This window comes from Bos indicus, chromosome 22, assembly GCF_029378745.1.
Source record: "Bos indicus isolate NIAB-ARS_2022 breed Sahiwal x Tharparkar chromosome 22, NIAB-ARS_B.indTharparkar_mat_pri_1.0, whole genome shotgun sequence".
Classification (NCBI taxonomy): domain Eukaryota; kingdom Metazoa; phylum Chordata; class Mammalia; order Artiodactyla; family Bovidae; genus Bos; species Bos indicus.
The window spans coordinates 52,199,235-52,224,143 of record NC_091781.1 but is presented as its reverse complement, the minus strand read 5'-3'; the positions used below and the strand labels follow the sequence as shown (position 1 = coordinate 52,224,143).

General features: G+C 55.2%; 1 protein-coding gene and 1 non-coding gene across 3 annotated transcripts; one reads left to right on the top strand and one right to left on the bottom strand.

Annotated features, from left to right (window-relative positions):
* Window positions 1-1,106: 1,106 nt before the first annotated feature.
* TRNAW-CCA (transfer RNA tryptophan (anticodon CCA)) lies at window positions 1,107-1,179 on the bottom strand. Its single transcript has one exon. It is a non-coding gene; the product is annotated as a tRNA-Trp (tRNA).
* Window positions 1,180-3,976: 2,797 nt separating this feature from the next.
* PTPN23 (protein tyrosine phosphatase non-receptor type 23) lies at window positions 3,977-24,907 on the top strand. 2 transcript variants are annotated; one of them, XM_070777236.1, is made up of 26 exons: window positions 4,039-4,155; window positions 6,095-6,978; window positions 11,034-11,108; window positions 16,981-17,108; window positions 17,295-17,371; window positions 17,862-17,911; window positions 17,998-18,129; window positions 18,316-18,396; window positions 18,486-18,617; window positions 18,701-18,748; window positions 19,077-19,133; window positions 19,215-19,273; window positions 19,420-19,499; window positions 19,612-19,726; window positions 19,815-19,880; window positions 20,172-20,317; window positions 20,505-20,816; window positions 20,892-21,046; window positions 21,135-21,286; window positions 21,358-21,537; window positions 21,626-23,327; window positions 23,402-23,586; window positions 23,673-23,777; window positions 23,847-23,985; window positions 24,061-24,174; window positions 24,245-24,907. In XM_070777236.1, exons 2-26 carry the CDS (start codon window positions 6,961-6,963, stop codon window positions 24,722-24,724), a joined length of 4,788 nt encoding a protein of 1,595 aa, XP_070633337.1. In that variant the 5' UTR covers window positions 4,039-4,155; window positions 6,095-6,960; the 3' UTR covers window positions 24,725-24,907. The 2 variants fall into 2 exon arrangements, with proteins under 2 accessions (XP_019840179.2, XP_070633337.1); XM_019984620.2 differs by lacking the exon at window positions 6,095-6,978 and having other exon boundaries at window positions 3,977-4,155.
* Window positions 24,908-24,909: the final 2 nt, after the last annotated feature.

Genomic DNA, 24,909 nt, shown 5'->3' with positions numbered 1-24,909 from the left:
TCTCAAGTTAATGATTTGAGAGCTTTTCTACATGGGAAGATGCCAGAGGATGGGCTTGTTGAAATCTTTCCTTTGATAAGCATGCTCTTTAGGGCCAGTGTCCTGCTGTTCTCCATCCTGAATCTCTCCCGGGGCACGCAGGGGGCCGTGGTGGCTGATGGCTTTGTGGTCACAACATTCTTCATTTACTGAAATGGCAGGTGACAGTCTTTGTTCACAGCGTCAACACGACTAAATCATGTCAGTTTCCTGTAGCGGTGGCACCAATTTCCAGCCTCGTTTGCAGCGCGTGAGAGGTCCTGTGGCTCCACGTCCTCACCAACACTGACGTATACTCGTCCATTAGGCTCATTTGTCCCATGAGCACAAAGTGAACTGTCCCTGCGGTTTGGGTCCCATCCTCGTGGTTACTGATGAGGTCTGACATCTTTCCATGAGTTTTTGGCTGAGAACTTTTGAGATTTATATATTGTAGATGGTCCTCTTTCTTGCTTATGTCTCACAGATATCTTATCTCGATTTGGTCTTTCCATTGTCTTTATGGTGTCCTGTTTTAACTGCCATCTCATATACTGTATATTGTTCATTGTGTTAATATCTAACTCCCCCATTAGACTGTAATCTCATGAGGGCAGACATCTTTGCTTGTTTTATTCAGCAGTGCCTAGAACAGTGTCTAGGGCACAGTGGGTATTGGACGGACACTAGCTAAATAAATGAACTAGAAGGGAGGAGACCCAGGCCCAACCTGGACTCTTCATCCACTTATTGGCAGACTTGAGTGGTCCACTCCCCAACCCAGGCCTCAGTTTCTGCATCATTAAAATGGATCCACATTAATAAAATGGGGGAGGGTGTCTGTCTTTGAGGTCATTCCAATTCTGACAAGATAGTTGTCTTGAGAGAAGGGTGAACAGGCCAGTTTACCTTGGCTGAACGGGGTATTTGCTGCCCCCTAGTGACGGGACCTACCCTTCAGCAGTACAAGTGAGTCTTGAAAGAAAGAAAGTGAAGTCGCTCAGTCCATGGGATTCTCCAGGGATTCGTCCACGGGATTCTCCAGGCAAGAATACTGGAGTGGGTTACCATTTCCTTCTCCAGGGGCTCTTCCTGACCCAGGGATCTAACCTGGGTCTCCTGCATTGGAGGCAGACGCTTTCACCTCTGAGCCACCAGGGAAGCTCAACGCTGCCCATCTCTGTGAGGAAATAGGTGCACTACAAGGGCAATGGCATTGGAGAAGGCAATGGCAGCCCACTCCAGTGTTCCTGCCTGAGAATCCCAGGGACGGGGAGCCTGGTGGGCTGCTGTCCATAGGGTCGCACAGAGTCGGGCACGACTGAAGTGACTTCGCATGTGTGCATGCGTTGCAGAAGGAAATGGCAGCCCACTCCAGTGTTCCTGCCTGGAGAATCCCAGGGACAGAGGAGCCTGGTGGACTGCCGTGTTTGGGGTCGCACAGAGTCGGGCACGACTGAAGCGACTCAGCAGCAGCAGGAGGGCGCCACTCACCCCAGAGACATCTTTTCTGCTGTATCGCTTCCAGTGAGCCATCCTCACCCCAGTGCCTCAGTATTCCATGCCCCTTCACCCCTTGGTGCCTCTTTGATGCCTCTCATGCTAACTGCCCTTCATGTCACTGAGACCATGTGTTATGGGTCGAATTATGTCCCTCAAAATTCATATGCTGAAGTACTAGCCCCCAGTACCTCAGAGGCTGACTGTATTTGGAGATGGAATCTTTAAAGAGATAATTAAATGAATCCGAGGTCATGAGGGTGGACCCTAATCCAAGGTGGCTGGGGTCCTTATAAGAGGAGATTACAACAGAGACATGCACAGAAGGAAGACCACGTGAAGACACAGGCAGAAGACATCCACCTACAAACCAAGAAGCAAGGGTTCAGGACAAACCAGCCGTGCTGACACCGTAGTCTGTTTTTCCACCTCTGAGCAGGTGGTCCCAAGATGGTCCTCCAGAAACAGGCTTTTTAAGATGCTGGTAAAATTTTCTTTTTCCTTTAAAAAAAAAAAAAAATTACCTGCAAGATCTTACATTAAAAAAAATTCCATTTTAACCATTTTTAAGTGCACAGGTCAGTGGCATTAGGTATTAATACATTCACATGGTTGTGCAGTCATCTGTCTCCAGAATTTTCTCATCATCCCACCCTGTAACTCTGTGCCCACTGAATACTAATTCCCCATTCCATCCTCCTTCCAGTCCCTGAGAAATCACCATTCTACTTTTTATTCTTACAAATTTGACTACTCTTAAGTTAACTGATTTAGGTGGAATCAGCTCAGATGTTAAAGAATCCTCCTGCAACGCAGGAGAGCCAGGTTCAATCCCTGGATTGGGAAGATTCCCCTGGAGAAGGGAATGGCAACCGCTCCAGTATTCTTGCCTGGAGAATCCCCATGGGCAGAGGAGCCTGGTGGGTTACAGTCCACGGAGTGGCAGAGTTGGACGTGACTGAGGGACTAACACAGAATCTAACACAGTATTTGTTCTTTGGTGTCTGGCTTACGTCACTGGCATCGTGTCTTCAGGGTTCATTTATGTTGAGCATGTATCAGAATGTCCTTCCTTTCTGAGGCTGAAGGACACAGTCCAGTGTATGCTGTACCACATCTCCCTTACCCATTCATCTATTGATTTATTTTTACCTCCTGGATATTATAAATAATGCTGCTGCGAACATTTGTGTACTTGCATTTTCTTTTGCTCTAACTCCAGCTGGCATGAAGGTAGATCCTGGATTGCAAAGGGGACCTGGGCCCTTGGTTGTGAGTGAACCCTCTCTTTTGAGCCATGGTCTCCTCCACATCTTCTCTTGAACGACTTAAGGGAATCTATATCCAGTTCAACACAGACAGTCCTGAACCCTTGTTCTTCTCTTCCAAACCTCTTCCTCCCTGTTTTACCATGTCAGAAAACAGCTGTGGAGCCACCCAGGTATATACTGGCTAGAAACTTGGAAATAATCTTTTATATTCTCAATCTCCTACATCCATTCATCCCAAGTTCTGCCACTTTTTTCCCCCCAAACATTTCTCAAACCTGCCCGTGTTTCATTCCCCTTTGCCCCAACCGGACAACATTTGTCTCCTGCAAGACTACAAAAGGTTCCTCGCTCATTTCCTTGCTTCTACTTTGGCCCTAACATTCTCCATTTTATGTGTTTTTAAAGCTAGGTAATATACACATAATTTTAAAATCCTTGCTCTACAGGTCATCTCTTCAGAGCTAATAACTGTTCTCTGCTCCCTGGTCCCCTTCCAGACTGAAAAGTATTCGCGTGGCTGTATAGAGTCATCCCCACCCCCATCGCTCTAGGCCTCTCTCTCTTTTTCCCCTTCCGCTTTACACTTCATTTACCAGTTCTCTCCCCATCATCAAAAACGGACTTGGCCGTCTCTTAGGCAGTGCCTGGTCTTACAGGCTCAGCCGAGCGTGCCAGTCTCCAACCAGTCACTCCTCTGTTCCAAAGCTCTACACCTGGGGTGAAACGCCTTGCTTGCTTCTTAGCCCTGTCTCCTTGGCCAGGCAGCCCCTACTCCAAGGCTGTTTTTAAGTCACTTCTGGGGGTGGCCTGCCACCACGTTATCTCTACCATAGCATCTGACCACATCTACCAAGGCCCTCGACACTACTTAGGGTCTACAAGTCTATGGCTACGTTCTCTAATGTCCTTCCCCTGAGTGGGGAGCGCCTGGAGCCCGAGCCAGGTCCCTGCGGTCTACTTAGGCCAGGAAGAAGAAACCAGTTACCTCCCTGCTTAGCAATTAGATGCAGATAGACTACGACTCCCAGAAACCCTTTCGCCTCGGGCTGGAGGTTTGCCCTCTACACGTGCCCGCGTGCAAGAAACTGAGCATGCGCACCGGAAAATGAGCCTGCGCAAAAGGCTGCACGGGAGGGGACCGCCTCTCCCAGCAGGCAGTAGGGGCATTTTTTTCATCCCCGCGTGACAAGTGACTTCCGGCGTGGAGGGGCGGGGTGCGTGGCTGAGCCTGCAGCTGAGAAAGCTTGGGGAGCGGCCGGGGGGCCGGCGGGTGCCTGCGGCCATGGAGGCCGTGCCCCGCATGCCCATGATCTGGCTGGACCTGAAAGAGGCCGGTGACTTCCACTTTCAGCCAGCCGTAAAGAAGGTGAGGGCAGCTCCTCCTCCCCGCCCCCGCCCCTCTTCTCCCGCGTCTCTCCGTCCGCCGGCTCGTGACGCCCCCTGCGCGTCTATCATCTCCCCAGGCCCTGTCGCAGGGTCGGGTGAGGCCAGGAGGGGCCTCCGCTGGCTTTCCTTCGCCTGGCGCACCCCCCATCGCACCCTGCTGACCCCTGCGCGCTCGCAGAGCTTCTCCCCCCACCCCCCCCACCCCTCGACCCCACCAGCCCCGGGTAGCCCCCGCTGTCTGATCGGAACCTGCTTTCCGATTCCTTCCCCGGCCATCCGCGATCCCCGCCGAGGCACCTCACTTCCTCGGTGTGACGCTTTGGACCTAGTTCTGCTCCTCCCCTCATCCACGCCAGCACCGCCCTGGGGGATCGGTGGGTGGCCTTTAACCGTCTGGTGGAAAGGCTGTGCCTGGCCCTCGTGCTGTCCGTCTACGACCGGACTGGGACGGACGCCGAGGATGGCTCAGGATGTGTTTTAAGGCCCCGGCCAGCCTGATCTCTGCGATTGGAGTCGCTCTAACACTTGGTGCAATTCTGTCTGGTCTCAGAAGAAGACCCGTAATCTGGAGCCCCTTTGGACCGAAAGATACAACTCTGTCGTTTAGGGGAGCGTAACTGCTTTCGCGACTGCACAGAGGGGATAGATAGTATTGTAGCTGCCAGAGCAACGCTAGCAGTCCTTTGTTGACTCTTCAGTTGGATGGAAGAGACAGGCAGTTTTGGCGTTGAGGGAGGCAAGGGACCGCTGTTGGGAGATCAGGTGTGTCGACTGGGCATCAGGTACCCTGTGAGACATCTGCCTTGGGAAGGACCGTCTGGTACCATTGAAAGACAGAGCAGAAGTGAAAAGGAACAACCAGGAGGCTGCTGCAGGTTGACATCCTTGTGGTTTTAATGTAGCTGCTGCCAGAATCTTGACAGTGCCCCACTGAGTAAGGTGGTGGAGAAAAAAAAAGAAAGAAAATGGGTTGGGGAAGAAGTTTTCCAAGAAGGTCTCCCTTTCTCTGTTCACACTGCCACTGCCTTCCTTCAGACACTAACAGTTTGTATTCCGTTGAGTCCATCATTTAATCTCTTTGAGCATCTTTTCCCTCATTTGTAAAAGCAGAAAGTTAGATTAAAAAAAAAAACACAACTTTGGCCGAGTTTCCCAGCTTATGGGATCTTAGTTCCCTGACCAGGGATCAAACCCCAGGCTCCAATGGAGACTTCCCAGAAATTAGGTTAATTGATCTAAAGTTCCAAAATTTTACTTCTTCGCCAAAGTTTGGTCTCCTTTCCATCTACTGTTTTAATTCCAAGATGTATATCAAATTCAGAACAGAAGCTAAACACTCCCATCACCCACAGAGGGTAAAAAGAATACATAGAGGAAGGAGACCTTGTTAATATTAGAGAAGGTGAGACAAAATCTTGACCCTGGGTCAAGAATTAGGAAGTTTGGCTCAGAGTTCTAGAACTGCTGTTGTTGCTGATCTCTCTCTCCCATTTTTCTAACCTGCAAAAGAATGGCAGGATCTGGTGATCTCATCTACCCCTGGGGCGGCTCAGCTGGTGAAGAATCTGCCTGCAATACGGGGGACCTGGGTTCCATCCCTGGGTTGGGAAGATCCCCTGGAGAGGGGAAAGGCTACCCACTCCAGTATTCTGGGCTGGAGAATTCCAGGGACTGTATAATTCATGGGGTCACACAGAGTCGGACATGACTGAGCAACTTTCACTTTCATCTGCCTACAGAATTCTGGGCCATTGGTTGCTTGGTAAAAGGGCAGAGTAATGTCACAGAAATAGTATAGACACTGGAATCAGGCAGACTTTGGTTTAAGTCCCACCTTTTCGACTTACTAGCTGAGTGACTTCAGCTGTTACAGATGATTACCTCACTAATCTGGGCCTCATTTTTCTCACCTGTAACAGGACTAATACTACACCTTATAAGCTTATGGGCATCAAGAGTTAACGCAGGGGCTTTACTGCTGGTCCAGTGGTTAAGAATCTGCCTGCCAATGCAGGGGACATGGGTCTGATCTTCGGTGCAGGAAGATTCCACATGCTTTGGGACAGCTAAGCCCGTGTGCCACAGCTACTGAGCCTGCGCTCTAGGGCCCACGTGGCGCAACTCCTGAAGCCCTGGGCCCAGAGCCTGTGCTCTGCATCAAGAGACGCCGCCACAAGGAGAAGCCTACGCGTTGCAGCAGAGTAGCCTCCGCTCGGAGCAACTGCAAAAAGCCGGAGCACAGCAGCAAAGACCTAGGGCAGCCAAAAATAAAATAAATAAAGAGAGAAAAACAAGATATACTTAAAAAAAAATGAGATAATGCATTTGAGTCCCTAGTACAGGCCTTGGCGTATTGTAAACAGTACTTTCAGCTTAGCATCCTCTTTCTCTGTTTAGGAAATAGCTCAAGTCCTATGACAGTCTGTGAGTTAGACATAGCAGGTAATTGTCCTTGTTCAGCCGGTAAGTCTTGTTCAGCTCTTTGTGACCCCATGGACTGCAGCACGCCAGGCTTCCCCGTCCTTCACTATCTCCCAGAGCTTGCTCAAACTCATGTCCATTGAGTTGGTGATGCCATCCAACCTTCTCACTGTCGCCCCTTCTCCTGCCCTCAGTCTTTCCCAGCATCAGGGTCTTTTCCAGTGTCAACTCTTCACATCGAGTGGCCAAAGTATTGGAGCTTCAGCATCAGTCCTTCCAATGAATATTCGGGATTGACTGGTTTGATCTCCTTGCTGTCCAGGGAACTCACAAGAGTCTTCACCACAATTCAAAAGCAGCTACTATGAACACCATATTACAGGTGAAAAGCCAAGCCCTGGCCTCACAGCAACCTAAGGGCACAGCCAGGACTTGCTGTGTTTTGGTGTTTCTCTTTGGAAAAAGTCTTTCCAGCCTGTGTATTTTTAACTTATAACTTCTTTCCCTGCTTTTTCCTCCCAGTGGCTCTGAACCCTGGACATGCTTTCAACATGAAACTGTTCACAGGTCTCATTGTTCGCTCAGGAAAAAAGAACCCCAGCTTCTCCAAAGCCTGGCTGGGCTCGGGGGGCCCCTGGCCCTCAGCCCCAGCTGGCTGTCGTTTGTGTGGGTGCGCTGGGGTCCTGGCGGTGCCTTCTTGTATCTTACTCCGAATCCGTGTTGCCGAGGTCCAGGCTCTGCTGCAGGGCCTGCCTTCTCAGGCTCTATGGCGACCCTCACGTCCTGACCAGACCTTGTTTCTCGCCCTGCAGAAGTCTGTGCTGTAGGGACACTGTCCGAGAGATGGTCTCTGTCCTTTACTCTTGAACCTTCATCCGCCTCTTACCTCTGTGTAGTAGGGGGAGTGAGTGATCAAGCCATAGAGGATTTCGTCAGAGTTTAAAAAATCACCTCTCGGCTCCATTGACTCACCTTGTGGCCGGAGATTCGTTTTCACTTCCCATTTTTTTGGTGTTTTATGAGAACTGTGTTTAAAAAATAGAAATGGATTGGTCTGATGTGTGGTCAAGAATATGGGCTCTGGAGCCCAAACGCCAGGCTTCGCATCGGTGCTCTGTCGGTGGTTAATGCTGTGACCTTGGCGAGTGTCTCACCTTCCTTGCCTCAGTGTCCTCAGCTGTCAAATGGTGGCGACAACGCTGTCTACCTCTTTGGGTTGTTATTAGGGCTGAGTGACTTCCTAGGCACTAGGCGAGTGTCTGGCCCGTGGGTGGGAGCTCTGTGTTTGCTGCAGATCTTGGAGGAGGAATAAGACAAGTAGACAGCCTCCTTCAGGGACAGTTTGCTGCGGTCAGAGGCATCATCTCTCACCCCTTCCCCACTGCGTGACCGCAGGGACAGGTGTTCCCAGCGATGGCAGCTGAAGCCCTGTTTCTGGGACTCTCGGATGTCACTCAGATCCCTTCGGCCTTTGTCCCACAGGGCCTCTGGGCTCCACTTTTACTGTCGCCTTGGGGTGACGAACAGAAGCCTCCTGTGAGAAGGGAGTTAATCAGAGAAAGAACATGTTCCCATTTAGATAGTCAAGTTTAACCCTGTAGCTCAGGTCACATTTTATGTCTGTGAATTGGGGGACGGGCGGGGTGAGGGATTGGCTAGATCACAGCGAGGATTATAAACCAAGAGCCCATAAACGGGCTTCAGCATGTCTGTAAACCCCCTGAACATGTTGGCAAATTCTTGTGTTTATGCATAGATGAATATTTGTAGGGAGATTGTTTTGTGGCTTTTATCACGTTCTCAAAGGATCCAACAAGAGGCTAAGAAATGATGATGTAAAGAAAGTATTTTTTTAGGTATCATTTAGCTCAGCAACTCATTTTTTTTTTTTTTTTTGGCCACATTGCTTGGCGTGTGAGATCTCAGCTCCCTGATCAGGGCTTGAACCCAGGCCACAGCAGTGAGAGTGCCAAGTCCTAACCGCTGGACCACCCAGGAGTTCCCTCAGCAGCTCTTAAGACATTTGTTTTCCAGATTTCAGACATACAGAAAAGTCGAAGGAATAATGCAGTGCTCACCCAAACTCTATCTACTTAATTTTGATAGTTGGGCTTCCCTGGTGGCTCAGTGGTAGAGAATCCGCCTGCCAACGCAGGAGAAGCGAGTTTGATCCCTGGAGAAGTGGCAACCCACTGCAGTATTCTTGGCTGAAAAATCCCATGGACAGAGGAGCCTGATGGGCTACAGTCCATGGGGTCATGCAGAAAAGAGCTGGACATGACTTAGCGAGTAGACAAGAGCAGTGGTAATAGTTCACTTGCACCGTATGTGTGTTCTGTCTGTAAACACACACACACGTACATCCCATGGACCTTTGCAAGTAAGCTGTGCCCATCTCAGCAGGTCCTAAGAGGATTTTCTCCTGTATAACTATACTGTTATCATCACACCTTAGAAAATCCACAAACATTTTCTACTATGTTTTATATTTAAATTTCACCTGTTATCCCCAGACATCCTTTATAACTGTTTTTTTTCTAAACTCAGATCCAATCATGGTTTTCATAGGGTCATTGTTCTTTTTTTTTTAATCTCTTTTAATCTACAATAGTCTCCTGCCCTCTAGCCCTCTAAATGATACTTGTTTTTCAAAGAGACTGAGATAAGTGTTGGGTAAATTGTTACATCGTCTCAAATTTTCTGAGTGTCTTCTTTGGTATTACTCAGTCTGTTCATCCATCCTGTGCATTTCCTGTAAAGGCAGCCATTTGCTGAGGATCGAACACATTGAATCAGGCCCCTGCCATTCCCGATAGACTCGTTATTTGGGGTGGGGGTGGTCGCTGATGTGACGCTGCTGGGAGGCACACTTTCTCAGTGTGGGGAGAGCAGCCGCTGGTGCTCTGGGAAGTGGTATTTTAGCTGAGCCTTAGCCGAGAAGGTGGTGGGGGCAACGTGTGGACAAGCATTGAGAGCTGAGAGCGGTCATTGCAGAGTACTGTTGGCTGGGTGTCCCTGGGAGCTGAAGGCTGTTGGGAGCTGACTGTGAAGATGAGATTTGGCCCCGGAGGTTTGGGGAAGCACTGTTGTGCACATTCTTCTCGGATTACTTCCCCCCACCCTTTATATTACAGCTCTTTCCCCATAATCTCACTGTCCTGAGAAAAGCAAGCTGGGCTTTATTTTTTTCCCCCCCAGGAGTGTGTATGTTTCAGAAGGATATAAAGTCAGGAATAACACTGGAGTCATGTTAGAAAGACAAATCTGACCACTGGATGAGGGGTGGATTGAAGGGGTGGGGAGTCCGGGCCAGAGGTGGACGGGGATAGCGAACTGGCAGGAGGTAAAACCAGTGGAAGAGGGTTGGGCTCAGAGATCTGGAGCTGAAGGAAGCTCAGGACTCGCTTCCCTCTGCCTGCCCCTCCTCTCGCTTCCCTGCCAGGCAGCTAATGAGGTGACACGGCCTCCCAGGCTCCCATGGGCTCACCGCGTGGCCACGTGTCACAGTCCCTGGGAACGGGCCCGGGAGACGGGTGGGCCGCCGCTGGACAGCGCAGGCCACCCCCTCCCTTCTCCGCCTCACAGACCTTGGCTGGGGCCTTAAGGAGCCTTGGGAGTTGGGGGTCCGTGCCCTTAGTGCATGTGGAGTGATGGATCTGGGCCCCCAGACTGCAGACCCAGACGCCAGGTCCCCCAGCACGAGTGGTGGAGCTGCCACGATGTGTTGGTCTTGGTGGTCCAGGCCCCGCCTCCAGGCTGGCGAGTGTGCCCACCGTCTTGAGAGTCAGCCCTGCCGTGGGCGGGGGTGCCAGCCCCGCCTCTGATGTGCGGAGTGACCTCCCCATCTCCCTTCCCCCGGATCATTCCCATCACACCGCCACAGGCCTTTCCTTATTTCTGTGGCGCCCCTTCCCCAGGTGGGCGGGCTGGCAGGGAAGGCTTTGCACACCCACTCTTCTGTGACTCTCTTTCTGACATTTGCTGGCGGGTTGGGATTACGATGGTGATCCCGGGCCCCAGCAGGGTCCCAGACACAAGGGAGGCTTGAAGTCGTGGCCAGTTTACGAATGCTCAGTAGGATCCCACTTCAGCCGACTTGAGTTCCCCGGCTTCCTGAGCTGGCCCAGTTCTGGGTTTGGTAGGGAGGACGGCAGCATGGTGAGGGCCAGCCAGGGGATTCCAGCCACATTGTGCAGGCATATTTTCCATTTTGCTCAAAAAAGGAGGGTGCCCCAGAAAGTGTCTTAGCGCTGCCTTGCTACGGAGGCCGAGTTCCCAGTGGGGCAGGAGATGAGATGGTGGTAGAGGGTCTGGACTCCATCCTGAGCCATGGCTGGTGCTTGCGGGGGATTCCGAGGGCAGAAGCGGGAGCAGGAAGGATGCTCTGTGCCTGGTTCACAGCCTTCCCTCTCTCTCTCTCTCTCTCTCTCTCTCTAGTTTGTCCTGAAGAATTATGGAGAGAATCCAGAAGCCTACAATGAGGAACTGAAGAAACTGGAGTTGCTCAGACAGGTAGGAAGACAGTGTTTTTACACAGGTGTGAACAAAATTGGTTTGATTGGGAGATAAAACTGTTCTTATTTAAATTCAATCATTTTTCCTCTGTAAAAGCAAAATGATGGAAAATATATAAACTGTTGTCATTGCTCAGTCGTATCCAAGTCTTTGGGCCCGCATGGATTGCATTGCGGCAGGCTTCCGTGTCTTTCACTGTCTGCTGAAGGATGCTCAAACTCACGTCCATTGAGTCGATAATGCCGTTCAGCCGTCTCCTGCTCTCTGAGTCGTTGTCTTTCTGCCCTCAGTCTTTCCCAGCATCAGAGCATTTGCAGTGAGTCGGCTGTTTGTATCAGGTGGCCAGATTTTTAGATTCAATGTCAGCAACAGTATTTCCAGTGAGTATTCAGGGTTGATTTCCAATAGGATTCACTAGTTTGATCTCCTGGATTGATGTTTATTTTGACTAGCTGAATGGGACTGACTTAACTGAATAAATAAATGTACCTTTTTCCCGACCCACAATTTGCCTTTGTAAGTTATGATTGCAGAGTGCACAGTAGGTTGCGCTACGGCGTAGCACAGGTATTTTCCAGTGGTCTGTTTTCCTTAGTTGAGTGTGTGTAGCTATGTCTTACCCTTTGAATATATCCCTCATTTCCTCTAGGTCTACCTCTGGTAAAATAAGCTCGTTTTCTATGAGTGACAATCGGCGCCCTTTGCCACAAAGCTCCTGTGTATCAGTTTTCAGACGCCGCCTCTTGTGGTTGTCTGGACGGTCCCTTCTCCGTCTTGGTCGCTTTGTAGCGTTCTGACTTGGTCTGTGTCGCCAGTGGCGCCGTTTCACTCTGGGCTGGGCTGATCTTCTTACACTGTAAAGCTCTGCTGCATGCTTCTTTCCTGCAGCCCCTATGCTTGGAAATTTTGCTTCTGCCCATGTCTCAGTTATTCTGTTGCTTCAGGAAAGGACACCATCCGTGGGTCTGTTTGATCAATGGTTGTCCCCTTGATATCCAGCCTCATGGGGCCGTGCCGGATCATGGAAACGGATGTCAAGTTCCGCCCTTGGGGACCCTCCTTCTGGGTCTTCATAGTGCCTGCTGCCAGTTTCCGTTTCTTCCCACATCTTTGGGGCCTTCTGTTTCCTCCCTGCTCTGTCCCAGTTTTACTGTCAGCGGTCTTTTTGTTGATGTTCATTCTGAGCGGGCGAGGAGGTACCCCGTTGCAGTTTTCATGTGAATTTTCCTGCTGATTAGCGATGCAGAGGCAGTGTTCCTAGGCTGTCGTTTAAGAGAGTCCCAGTCCAGTTTGTACCTGGTGAACGGGAGCTCTGGAAAGTGGGCCCCTTTTTGAATTCTGTTTTGATTACCCACCCCAGGACATTTCTGGAGGGCACGTGTCATTGAGAGCCCGGCAAGCCTTGAAAATGAATCCTGAGTGTGTTCCAAAGCACCGGGTTTCAAGCTGCTGTTATAGGAAACGGCCACAAGATGGCAGCACTTTTCCTGCCCAACTGGTGACTCTGGCAAGGGGAACCTTGGAGAAAGTCCTGCTCCTGGGCTGTCAAATAGAGGGGGATGTCCAAAAAAAAAACACTGAAGGGCTGGGGTCCCTTGCTTCTTTCTCCTCACCTTTAACCCTCCAGACACCTCCCAGCCCCTGGAATCAAGGTGCTTAGGTGGTGGTGTTCATGGGTGGCCCAATTTCATTTTTGGGGGGAAGGGGTGTTGGGGCTGATATTACACTGTAAGGCTGTACTAATTTGTTTTTCCAGGCTCTTGTGCTTGGAAATTTTGCTTTCTCCTATGTCCCATTATTCGTACTATTGCTTCAGGAAAGGACACCATCCATGGGTGTGTTTGATCAATGGTTGTCCCCTTGATATCCAGCCTCATGTGGGCCTGCCAGATCATGGAAACGGATGTCAAGTTCCGCCCTTGGGGACCCTCCTTCCGGGTTTTCATAGCGCCTGCTGCCAGTTTCCGTTTCTCTCCACATCTTTGGGGCCTTCCATTTTCCCCCTGCTCTCTCCCGGTTTTAGTCAGTAGACTTTTTGTTGATATACATTCTGAGCCGGATGTGAATTTCCCTGCTGATTAGCCATGCAGAGGCAGTTTTCATTTAAAAGAGCCCGAGTCCAATTTGTACCCCATGAGCAGGAGCTCTGGAAAGTGGGCCTCTTTTTGAATTCTGTTTCGATCACCCACCCCAGGACATTGCTGGAGGGCACGTGTCATTGACAATCCCAGCACACACGCACACACAGGTCTTCAAGCTGCTATTCCAGGGAACAGCCACAAGACAGCAGCACCTTTCTTGCCCTACTGGTTCCTCTGGCAGAAAGCCTTAAGGAGTCCTGCTCCTGGGCTGTCAAATAGAGGGGGATGTCCCAGAAAAACCCTGAAGGGCTGTGGTCCCTTTCCCCTCACCTTTCACCCTCAAGACACATCCCACCCCGTGGAATCAAGGTGCTTTTAGGTGCTGTCGTTCCCAGGTGGGCCGAGTCTCAGGCTGGAGGCGGGACGTCCAGCACAAGGAGGCAGCCTGCAGGTCCTCTTTCAGCTCAGAGGTTCCACCATCCTTTGGGAGTGCCTGCTTGGTTTAAGTGCTTGAGGGCCCAGCTGGATCTGCAGTTGGTGGTTCCGTCCAGAGGGTTCAGGCCCTCCAGGGGCAGATCGCAGGCTCACTGGCTGACTTGTCCTCCCCAGCTCTCCCAGCCAGCCATGCGGTCGCGCCTTGATTCCAGAGCTGCCCAGACCCAGGCACGCGACAGCCAGACCTTGTCACTGAGGCCTGAAGGCCTTGTAGTAGACTCTTTTTGTTATTTAGTTCTTTATTTGGTATTTCATTTGGAGCTGATCAATGCGTAGAATATTTTAAACATATTTTTTATTGGTTAAGTGTACCTAAATGAGGTAGCCGGATATATGCAACTGTCTTTTACTTTCCACTGGTTCACTGCCTTTGTATGTTGTGACTCCGCAGTGTAGAATAGGTTGCCCGTTGCTGTAGCATGCGTCTTTTTTCAGATAATGTATTTTCCCTACTTGAGGGTTGTACCTGTGTCTACCCTTTGAATTTCTCGCTCTCTTCCTATCCCCGTGCCTATGCGTTTCGTCACGTAGGTCCTGTCACTGGTTTTGAGACATCACGTCTTGTGGTTACCCTGTGATGGGTCCCTTTCTGTTTCTTCGTTCACTTGGTAATGTTGTGTGTGGGTCTCTGTATGGTGATAGCAGTGGCCCAAATTAATTTTTTTTTTTTGTGGGTGGGCAGGAGCTGATATTATTACATTGTAAAGCTGTGCTGCATGTTTGTCCAGTATTTTTATACTCTGTTGTTTTGTTCATTTTAAATTTCATTTCAAACTTATCAGTGCATAGAGAATATTTTTAATGTTTATTTTTCCTGAGCTCTGATTGATTGATGTAGTGCGATAACATGCATGTTTTTCTTCCCCGGGATTATTTTTTTCGCACGCTGTTATTACATTCTGGAGTAGGTTCCCCCGTGCTGATCTGGAGTTACTGGGCTGTCCAGAGTGGACCAGGTTCTCCATCTGCAGGGGCTGCTGTTTTTGGCATGTACTTCCCAGTGCCTCACGCCCAGTGCACTCCCACCCGGGAACCCTGACCTGCCCAGGTTGGGCGATGTGGGACCCAGTGTAGGCTACCGAGGCCTCAGGGGAACAGAGCAGGCAGTTGGTTCAGGTTTTTTTGTTTTAATGCAATTTTATTCTCTGAGTCATTTACAATTGTGCATGTGCTTGAGATAAGGGAACATGATCCACATATGCATGTATCAGTTCTTTTCCCATTCTATTTTCATATACATCATCACAGAGTGGTGAGCAGATTTCCATGTACTATTCAGTTGGACCTTTCTGTTCAGCTTGTAGATGAGCATATTTAATGTTATATGTATACATAATATATACTTTATAGATAGTATAAAGCATACATAGATTATGTATGTATAATTATGTATATCTTATTCAAAATGTTTATATCTCCATCTTCTCCAGCTTTCCTTTTATGACTCTAAATTTGTTTAGTAAGTCAATAGTAGGTGTTTGGCAAGTTCGTTTGTATCCAGTTCTTTATCTGTGATATTACAGAATGTTTTTCTTTCCATATTTGACTGACTGTGTGTTATCATCTCCAGATCCATCCAGGTTGCTGCCAGTGACACTCTGCATTCTTTTTTATGGCTGCTTGTCCGCTGTGTGGCTGTAGGTTTTGGACGCTTGCATCCTTGCCTGTTGTAAACAATGTCCCAGTGAGCTTTGGGGTTCCCATGTCTTTTGAAGGATGGTGTTCGCTGCATCATTCCTAGGAGTGGATTGCCGCACGGGTTGGTCGCTTGTTTCCGTTCATGAACCCGCATCTGTAGCATGGTGGCTCTTAGCAGTTTACATTCCCAGAGCAGTGTAGGATGGTTCCCTTTTCTCCATGGCTTCTCCAGCATTTAACTGTTTGTAGACTTTGTGCTGAGTACTGAAAGATGATACCTCATCGTCATTTTGATTTGCACTTCTCTTAAGAATTAGGAGTGGTGAAGGTATGTTTATGTGCGTTTTTACTTTCTAAGGATGAGTAAGATTTACTTTGGAAATTGGCTTTTGAAAGCCATTGCTAATGAATTCTTACCTACCGCTATTTCTAGAGCATACGTGTCTTTTTTAGTCTCACAGGCCTTGTGAGTATTTTGCGTTCTTGAGCACAGGTTTTCCAGTTGTTGTTACCAGAAACGGCCATAAGATGGCAGCATTTCTTCAGACCCAGCTTTAGTCACTGGAGCAATCAGAGTCTCAGGAGAAAGAGTTGGGTTCCTGGGTTGTAATTAGAGTGCAAAGTGCACAGAGAAATATGCAAGGGCTTGCGTCTCACCCTTCCACTACTTCCTCACTACTTCCTCACACTTCACCCACCAGTCAACGCAACCCCAGAAAGGTGCTCTGTTGGGGGTGCTGCCAAAGGTCTGTGGATGGACTTTAAGGGAGGAGGCTGGAAGTGGGCTGCAGACTGTAGACTTGCAGTAGCTGTGGGAGGGCCGGCCTGGATCTGGAGTTTGGGGTCCCGTGGAGAGGGGACCAGGCAGTACAGATCCAAGGATGGCTCAGACTGGCTGCCCCAGACTCCCCAGCTCCCTCAGCCCTGGGACAGTCCAGCCCTGGGACCCAAACCTGCTCAGGCTGTGAGGATGGCAGCAGCCCAGGTCACCGAGGCCCGAGGGGAATACTGCAGGCCTTTCTTCTTCTATTTCTTTGTTTAAAAAGTTTATATATGTATAGTGGATTGATTAGCAGTGTTGCTTTAGGTTATAGCAACCTGATTCTTTATATTTTATACCATTCTAACATTTGAGGAGAGAGTTTACTTACCAATAAAATCAAAATGTCCCTGTATGTATGTACAGAGTAGGATGCACTCCTGAAACCTACCCAGGGATCATCTCTTCAGATGGAACTGTGTAGATTTCTCTCTTTGTATAACTAGTTGGCTCTGTTTCTGTGAATTATGTTGCTTATCTTTTAGATGCGTCTTTCTCCCCAGCAGTAAGCGTGTTATGGACATGTTGACATGTCAGTAGAGAGCCTTGTCCTCAGTTGTCATGGCTCTTGTAGCTCATATTTTTAGATACAGAAATACGGGTCAAACATTAAGTACATTAAACATTTTAAGGCATGTTTTATGGAAAAGTGGAGCCCGTTTGGTGGAAGCGTCTGGCGGGATGGTTGTGCAGTGACTGCAGGTAGCTGTTGCCTTCCTTTGGTTTCTTACGCTGCGCAGTCCGCCAGCCCCGACGTGTCCGTCTGGGCCTTTGTGGGCACACAGGCGCGTCTTCCGCTCCAAATGATGGCCGGCCTCCTCTCACCCTCCCGCAGAATGCCGTCCGTGTCCCACGTGACTTCGAGGGCTGCAGTGTCCTCCGCAAGTACCTGGGCCAGCTCCACTACCTGCAGAGTCGGGTCCCCATGGGCTCGGGTCAGGAGGCCGCCGTTTCTGTCACCTGGTGAGTGCGGGCGGGCAGAGCCAGGGGAGCCTGGAGGGTGCCCCTCTCCCCCTCCCCGTTTCCTTGCTGTAGAGGATGGGGAGCTGCTTGGGGTGGTTTTCCCCAGACCCCCTCCCTCCCGCCCTGCACTGGGAGGGGGCTCGCTTCACCAGCTGCCCCCTCACAACTGTGGTGGCCTGTCCCCAGGACTGAGATCTTCTCTGGGAAGTCTGTGGCCCACGAGGACATCAAGTACGAGCAGGCCTGCATTCTCTACAACCTTGGTGAGCTGCCTCTCCCCTTCCCTGGGGCCCCCTCGCTCCCGGCCCTGCCCCTCTCAGCAGAAGACACCTAAATCCTGACCCTGTCCTGCCTCCGTCAGCTCTGCCCGCCTCCTGGGCCGCAGGGAGCCCCCTGGTGGGAGGCTCTGCTAGGCTGCCTGCTCTTGGAGTTGCTGCTGTGCTCCAGGCACAGAGCTGGCCTCTCCTCTTTGTCTGGACACCCCATCTCGCCCCCCACCCCCATGGTGGCTTAGGTTTGCTTCTGGCTGGAGGAGACCAAGGCTGGCCTAGCCATCAACCCTGCTGGTGCAGCCTCAGCCTGGGGAGCAGAGTCCTGTCAGGGCCCCTTCTCTCCCCTGGTCCCTGCCTGGCGCAGAGCTGGAGCTCCGTCCCCCAGATCCACTGGGTCCCCGCCCACCCCGCGCCTCACCCTGGGCGCCAACGTGGGCAGGAGCCACAGCTGAGCCTTGACCCATGTTCCTTGCCTCCCTAGGGGCACTGCACTCCATGCTGGGGGCCATGGACAAACGGGTGTCTGAGGAGGTGAGGAAGCAGGGTGGCATGCTGTCAGCTCCAGAGTGAACCCCATCCCCTGGAGCGGCTCCGCTTCTGACAGCCCCTCCCCCCAGGGCATGAAGGTCTCCTGCACCCACTTCCAGTGTGCGGCCGGCGCCTTCTCCTATCTGAGGGAGCACTTCCCCCAGGCCTACAGCGTGGACATGAGCCGGCAGATCCTCACTCTCAACGTCAACCTCATGCTGGTGAGGAGCCGCCCTCGCTAGGGCTGGACGGTGGCGCACAGGTCAGGGAGGGACAAGCCGGGGCCTGGGCTGCGACCCTCTGAGCTCCAGGTGGGTCAGGAGCTGCTTGGAGGGGAGGCTGGGCAGAGAGGGGTGTGTGCGGTCTGTCCCGGTGAGGAAGGAGGGCCTCTGCACCCACTGTTCCAGGGCCAGGCGCAGGAGTGCCTCCTGGAGAAGTCCATGCTGGACAACAGGAAGAGCTTCCTGGTGGCGCGCATCAGTGCACAGGTAGGCCCAGGGGACCGTGGCCCTCTAGGGACTGGGGCCGGACCTGGCCGCCTCCCAGTCCCCAACTTGGAGCCCATCCTGGCCCCCAGGTGGTGGATTACTACAAAGAGGCCTGCCGCGCCTTGGAGAACCCCGACACTGCCTCGCTGCTGGGCCGGATCCAGAAGGACTGGAAGAAGCTGGTCCAGATGAAGATCTACTACTTCGCAGCTGTGGCCCACGTGAGGGCGCCGTGGGCGTGGGGGTGGGGTGGGGCGGCGCTGGGGTGTCCCCCTCAGTAAGCAGGGCTGTGTCTTCCGTCCAGCTGCACATGGGGAAGCAGGCGGAGGAGCAGCAGAAGTTCGGGGAGCAGGTGAGCGAGCTGGGGTCAGGGGGGTGCTCAGGCTGTTCCAGCCCCGTTGGATCCCCGGTGGGGAGTGGTCCCCTCTGTCCTTCACCCCTCGGTCTCTGCCACCCTAGGGGACAGGCGCGGTGGTTCCCCTGAGTGGCTGCCTGGAGGTGGGCACTGTGGGCAGAGCCGCAAGCGGACACTAATCTTGGTGCTGTTGGCTGGCTGGCGTTGGCGGCCGCTCAGCCTCCTGTCTCGTCTGGGCTACCTGCTGGTCAGACAGGCTGGGTCGGGGAGGCAGGAGGAGCAGGGTCCACCAGAAGGCTGGACCAGGCTCTGCTGGCCCCTGCAGGTTGCGTACTTCCAGAGTGCCCTGGACAAGCTCAACGAAGCCATCAAGCTGGCCAAGGTAATGATGGGGGAGAGCCTGGCCGGGCCAAGGGGGTTCTGGCGCCGGCCGTGGGTGTACTGAGCTCCGCTCCCTGCACAGGGCCAGCCCGACACCGTGCAGGACGCACTGCGCTTCGCTATGGACGTCATTGGGGGAAAGTGAGTCTCTGGGCCTCGAGGGGCTCTGGTTCTTTGCCTGCATCGTTGGGAGGAAGCCACCAGGGCCAGAGAGCAGGGGCCCACATGGCAGGGGCGAGGTCCTAGGTCCCTGCTGACCACTCAAGACTGCCCCCCTCCCATGCCAGGTACAATTCTGCCAAGAAGGACAATGATTTCATCTACCACGAGGCCGTCCCAGCGCTGGACACCCTTCAGCCTGTGAAAGGTCTGAAGCTGAGGGGAGCCTGGGATGGGGTAGGGGGCGAAGATGTCGCACAACGGAGGCAGTTAAGGTTGGGTGGGCCTGGTCTCCAGGACTCTCTGCCTCTCCCTCCCAGGTGCCCCCTTGGTGAAGCCTTTGCCGGTGAACCCCACAGACCCTGCTGTTACGGGCCCTGACATCTTTGCCAAACTTGTACCAATGGCAGCGCATGAAGCCTCATCACTGTACAGGCGAGTGAACAGACAACCCTGTTAGCCCAAGTTGGGATGTCTCAAGAGACACGGGCTGTCAACAAATTGGTCTGTCCCCTCCCTGCAGTGAGGAGAAGGCCAAGCTGCTCCGGGAGATGATGGCCAAGATTGAGGACAAGAACGAGGTCCTGGAGTGAGTGCAGAGCTGTGGGGAGGTGGGGTGGGAACTTCTAGTGCAGTCTGCAGCAGAGGGAGGGAGGGAGCGAGGGAGCAGGGTGGTGAATGGCCGTGGAACAGCAGGCTCCTGGCTCAGCCTCCCTGCCCAGGGCCTCGTGTGCGTTTCCAGCAGTGCCTAGGGCAGGTTTTGTGCTGGTGGCTGGGACACTGTTGTGCTGTAGGACCTTGGACGTTGCTTCATTTTGTGGGGGGGCTCCTTCCACGTGAGGGGTTGAGTCCACACCCACCTGGTCCTGTTGCCCCACAGCCAGTTCATGGATTCCCTGCAGCTGGATCCTGAGACAGTAGACAACCTCGACGCCTACAACCACATCCCACCCCAACTCATGGAGAAGTGTGCGGCTCTCAGCGTCCGCCCCGACACTGTCAGGAACCTCGTCCAGTCCATGCAGGGTAAGTACAGAGCAGGTGGAGGTCACCTGCTGTCCCCTGCTGGGCAGGGTCGGAGGTTCCCACCTCCGCGGGCACAGTACCCCCCGTGCCCTGGGGCTGCACTGCTCAGCCCGCACTGAGCTGCACGCGTGTGGGACGGGGCAGTTGTGCCCCAGGAGCTGACCCCCTCCTCTGTGCCCACGCACAGTGCTGTCAGGGGTGTTCACCGACGTGGAGGCCTCCCTAAAGGATGTCAGGGACCTCCTGGAGGAGGACGAGGCATTGGAACAGAAGCTGCAGGAGGCGGTGGGCCCGGCGGCGGCCAGCACAGCCACGTCCAAGGCTGAGCTGGCAGAGGTGAGGCGAGAGTGGGCCAAGTACATGGAGGTCCACGAGAAGGCCTCCTTCACCAACAGCGAGCTGCACCGCGCCATGAACCTGCACGTTGGCAACCTGCGGCTGCTCAGCGGCCCCCTGGACCAGGTGCGGGCCGCCCTGCCCTCGCCGGCCCTCAGCGCAGGTGAGCCCTCCTACCCCCTCGGGGCGGTCGGGCGCGGCGGTGGGGCTCCGGCCTCACTGCTGCCGCCGCTCCCAGAGGACAAGGCGGTGCTGCAGAACCTGAAGCGCATCCTGGCCAAGGTGCAGGAGATGCGGGACCAGCGTGTGTCCCTGGAGCAGCAGCTGCGAGAGCTCATCCAGAAAGACGACATCACGGCGGTGCTGGTGACGGCCGACCACTCAGAGATGAAGGTGGGCCGGGTGTGGGCGGCGGGCTGGCTCTTGGCACCCCACCTCAGCGGCAAGGCCCTGAGCGCCTGTCCTCCCCACACCCCCACAGAAGCTGTTTGAGGAGCAGCTGAAGAAGTACGACCAGCTGCGGGTGTACCTGGAGCAGAACCTGGCCGCCCAGGACAACGTCCTCCGGGCCCTGACCGAGGCCAACGTGCAGTACGCGGCCGTGCGGCGCGTGCTCGGCGACCTGGACCAGAAGTCAGTACCCAGCCCTGGGCCCACGCCCCGGAGCCGGCCTGCAGCGACTCACCTCCCGCCCTCTGCCCCAGGTGGAACTCCACACTGCAGAGCCTGGTGGCCTCCTACGAGGCCTACGAGGATCTGATGAAGAAGTCCCAGGAGGGGAAGGACTTCTACGCAGACCTGGAGAGCAAAGTGGCTGCTCTCCTGGAGCGCACACAGTCCGCCTGCCAGGCCCGCGAGGCGACACGCCAGCAGCTCCTGGACAGGTGAGTGTGGGGACACCCTGGGCACAGCTGCAGAGCCAGGCCGGGCTGAGGGGGCTCTGACTCCCCTTCTCCCTCGCTCACCCCACAGGGAGCTCAAGAAGAAGCCGCCGCCACGGCCCACAGCGCCAAAACCGCTGCTGCCCCGCAGGGAGGAGGGCGAGGCGATGGAGGCCGGGGACCTGCCTGAGGAGCTACGCAGTCTGCCCCCAGAGCCCTTCCTGGGGGCTGCCGCCCCACTCCACTTCCCTCCTGGCCCCTTCCCCAGCTCTGCAGGCCCAGGACCCCACTACCTCTCTGGCGCCTTACCGCCTGGTACTTATGCAGGTCCCACCCACATGCTGCAGCCCAGGGCCCCCCAGCCCCCGGGGCACCCAGGGGTGGCTGTGGCCCCTGGACCGGCTCTCTACACGGCCCCCGCCTATGCCCCAGAGCTGGGCCTCGTGCCCCGGTCTTCGCCCCAGCACGGCATGGTGAGCAGCCCCTATGGGGGGGTGGGGCCACCCCCTCCGCTCGCTGGCCTCCCCTCAGCGCCCCCTCCCCACTTCTCAGGCCACGAGTTGGTCGTGGGGGTTCGGCCAGCCACCACCACCGTAGATAGTGTCCAGGCCCCCATCTCCAGCCACACAGCCCCGCGGCCAAACCCTGCCCCGGCCCCTCCCCAGGCCTGCTTCCCGGGCCCCCCACCACAGCCGTTGCCCCTGCCCTACACCTACCCAATGGGGCCCAAGCAGCCCCTCACAGCACCCCCGGCCCAGCACCACTTCCCTCCCGGGGTGCCTGCAGGCTTTCCAGCCCCGAGGATGGCACCCCAGCCTCCCCCCCAGCCCCTTCCACTCCAGCACCCACATGTCTTCCCACCCCAGGCTCCAGGCCTGGTGCCCGCCCAGGCCTCCTACCCCTTCGCCCCTCAGCCTGGGGTCCTGGGGCAGCCATCACCTGCCCTGCACACCCAGCTGTACCCCGGCCCCTCTCAGGACCCTCCACCCCCCCACTCCGGGGCTTTGCCTTTCGCCAGCGCAGGGCCTCCTCAGCCTCCCCACCCCACCCTGGCCTATGGTCCTGCCCCTGCCCCCAGACCCCTGGGCCCGCAGGCAGCCCCTCTCTCCATTCGAGGCCCCCCACCTGCCATCCAGCCGGCCCCCACTCCCCACCTGGTGCCTTCACCCGCCCCTTCCCCGGGCCCCGGCCCCGTGCCCCCTCGGCCCCCTGCAGCAGAGCCGCCCCCCTGTCTGCGCCGAGGCACCGCTGCTGCTGACCTGCTGTCCTCCAGCCCTGAGAGCCAGCACGGAGGCCCTCAGCCTCCTGGGGGTGGGCAGCCCCTGCTGCAGCCCACGAAGGTGGACGCAGCTGAGGGCCGGCGGCCACAGGCCCTGCGGTTGATAGAGCGGGACCCCTATGAGCGCCCTGAGAGGCTGCAGCAGTTGCGGCAGGAGCTGGAGACCTTCCGGGGCCAGCTGGGAGCTGCGGGGGCCCTGGACACGGTGTGGCGGGAGCTACAAGACGCACAGGAGCTCGACGCCCGGGGCCGCTCCATCGCCATTGCCCGCTGCTACTCGCTCAAGAACCGGCACCAGGACGTCATGCCCTATGACAGCAACCGCGTGGTGCTGCGCTCCGGCAAGGACGACTACATCAACGCCAGCCGCGTGGAGGGGCTCTCACCCTACTGCCCCCCGCTGGTGGCCACCCAGGCCCCCCTGCCTGGCACAGCGGCCGACTTCTGGCTCATGGTGCATGAGCAGAAAGTGTCGGTCATTGTCATGCTTGTGTCGGAGGCCGAGATGGAGAAGGTGAGAGGGAGAGGTTGGGCGGGCACCGGTGGGGACCCTGGAACACCAGCCCTAACTACCTGTTTGTGCCACAGCAAAAGGTGGCTCGCTACTTCCCCACCGAGCGGGGCCAGCCCATGGTGCACGGGGCCCTGAGCCTGGCCCTGAGCAGCGTCCGCACCACCGAGACGCACGTGGAGCGGGTGCTGAGCCTGCAGTTCCGTGACCAGAGCCTCAAGCGCTCCCTCGTGCACCTGCACTTCCCAACGTGGCCCGAGCTGTGCGTCTGCCTGCCGCCCTGGGTGGTGGTCGGGGGGTGATGTGGGCTCAGACTGGGTCTGGCTCAGAGCCCCCATCCCCCGGCAGAGGCCTGCCTGACAGCCCCAGCCACCTGCTGCGCTTCATCCAGGAGGTGCACGCCCACTGCCTGCATCAGCGCCCGCTGCACACGCCCGTCGTCGTCCACTGCAGGTAGGTGCGGGCAGCTCATGGGCTCCTCGCGGGCCCGGGGGCCGGCCTGACCCCATCTTCCGGCCGTAGCTCGGGAGTGGGCCGCACGGGGGCCTTCGCGCTGCTCTACGCGGCCGTGCAGGAGGTGGAGGCTGGAAGCGGGATCCCCCAGCTGCCCCAGCTGGTGCGGCGCATGCGACAGCAGAGGAAGCACATGCTGCAGGAGAAGGTGAGGCTCAGCGGGCGGGCATGCGCCCTCCCCCCAGGGGACGGCCCCCAGCTCACCAGTCGTGTGCCCCCGCAGCTACACCTCAAGTTCTGCCACGAGGCAGTGGTGAGACATGTGGAGCAGGTGCTACAGCGCCATGGCGTGCCCCCTCCCAGCAAGCCCACGGCCGGCACCGGCATCACTCAGAAGGTGAGGGGGGGCCCCTCCCGGGGGCTCTGAGCACCTCATGCATCCTCTTCACCCACTCCTGTCTCCCCAGAATCACCTTCCTCAGGACTCCCAGGACCTGGTCCTCGGCGGGGACGTGCCCATCAGCTCCATCCAGGCCACGATTGCCAAGCTCAGCATCCGGCCTCCTGGGGGCATGGACTCCCCAGTGGCCAGCCTGCCAGGCCCTGTGGAGCCCCCCAGCCTGCCTCCTCCCAGCCTCCCAGAGTCCACCCAACTCCCCTCCTCTTCCCCACCCCCCCTTTCTTCCCCCTTGCCCGAGGCCCCCCAGCCTGAGGAGGAGCAGCCGGTCCCTGAGGCCCCCAGCCTGGGGCCGCCCTCCTCCTCCTTGGAGCTGCTGGCCTCCCTCACGCCTGAGGCCTTCTCCCTGGACGGCTCCCTGCGGGGTAAGCAGCGCATGAGCAAGCAGGACTTCCTGCAGGCCCACAACGGGCAGGGGCTGCGGGCTGCGAGGCCCACCGACGACCCCCTCAGCCTCCTGGACCCGCTCTGGACGCTCAACAAGACCTGACCGGGCGTGCCCACCTGGTCCTCACTACACCGTCTCCTGGGCCCGTCTCTCATTCCTGCTGCCTTTAGCCCTGCCTGCCTTGGCCTGCATTATTGTGGGGTAGCGGGTCTTGGGTCAGGCTCCGCTCCTCTGTGGGACCTGTTTTTCAGCTCTTTGCTATCGAATAAACAAACCTGTTCTGTGGC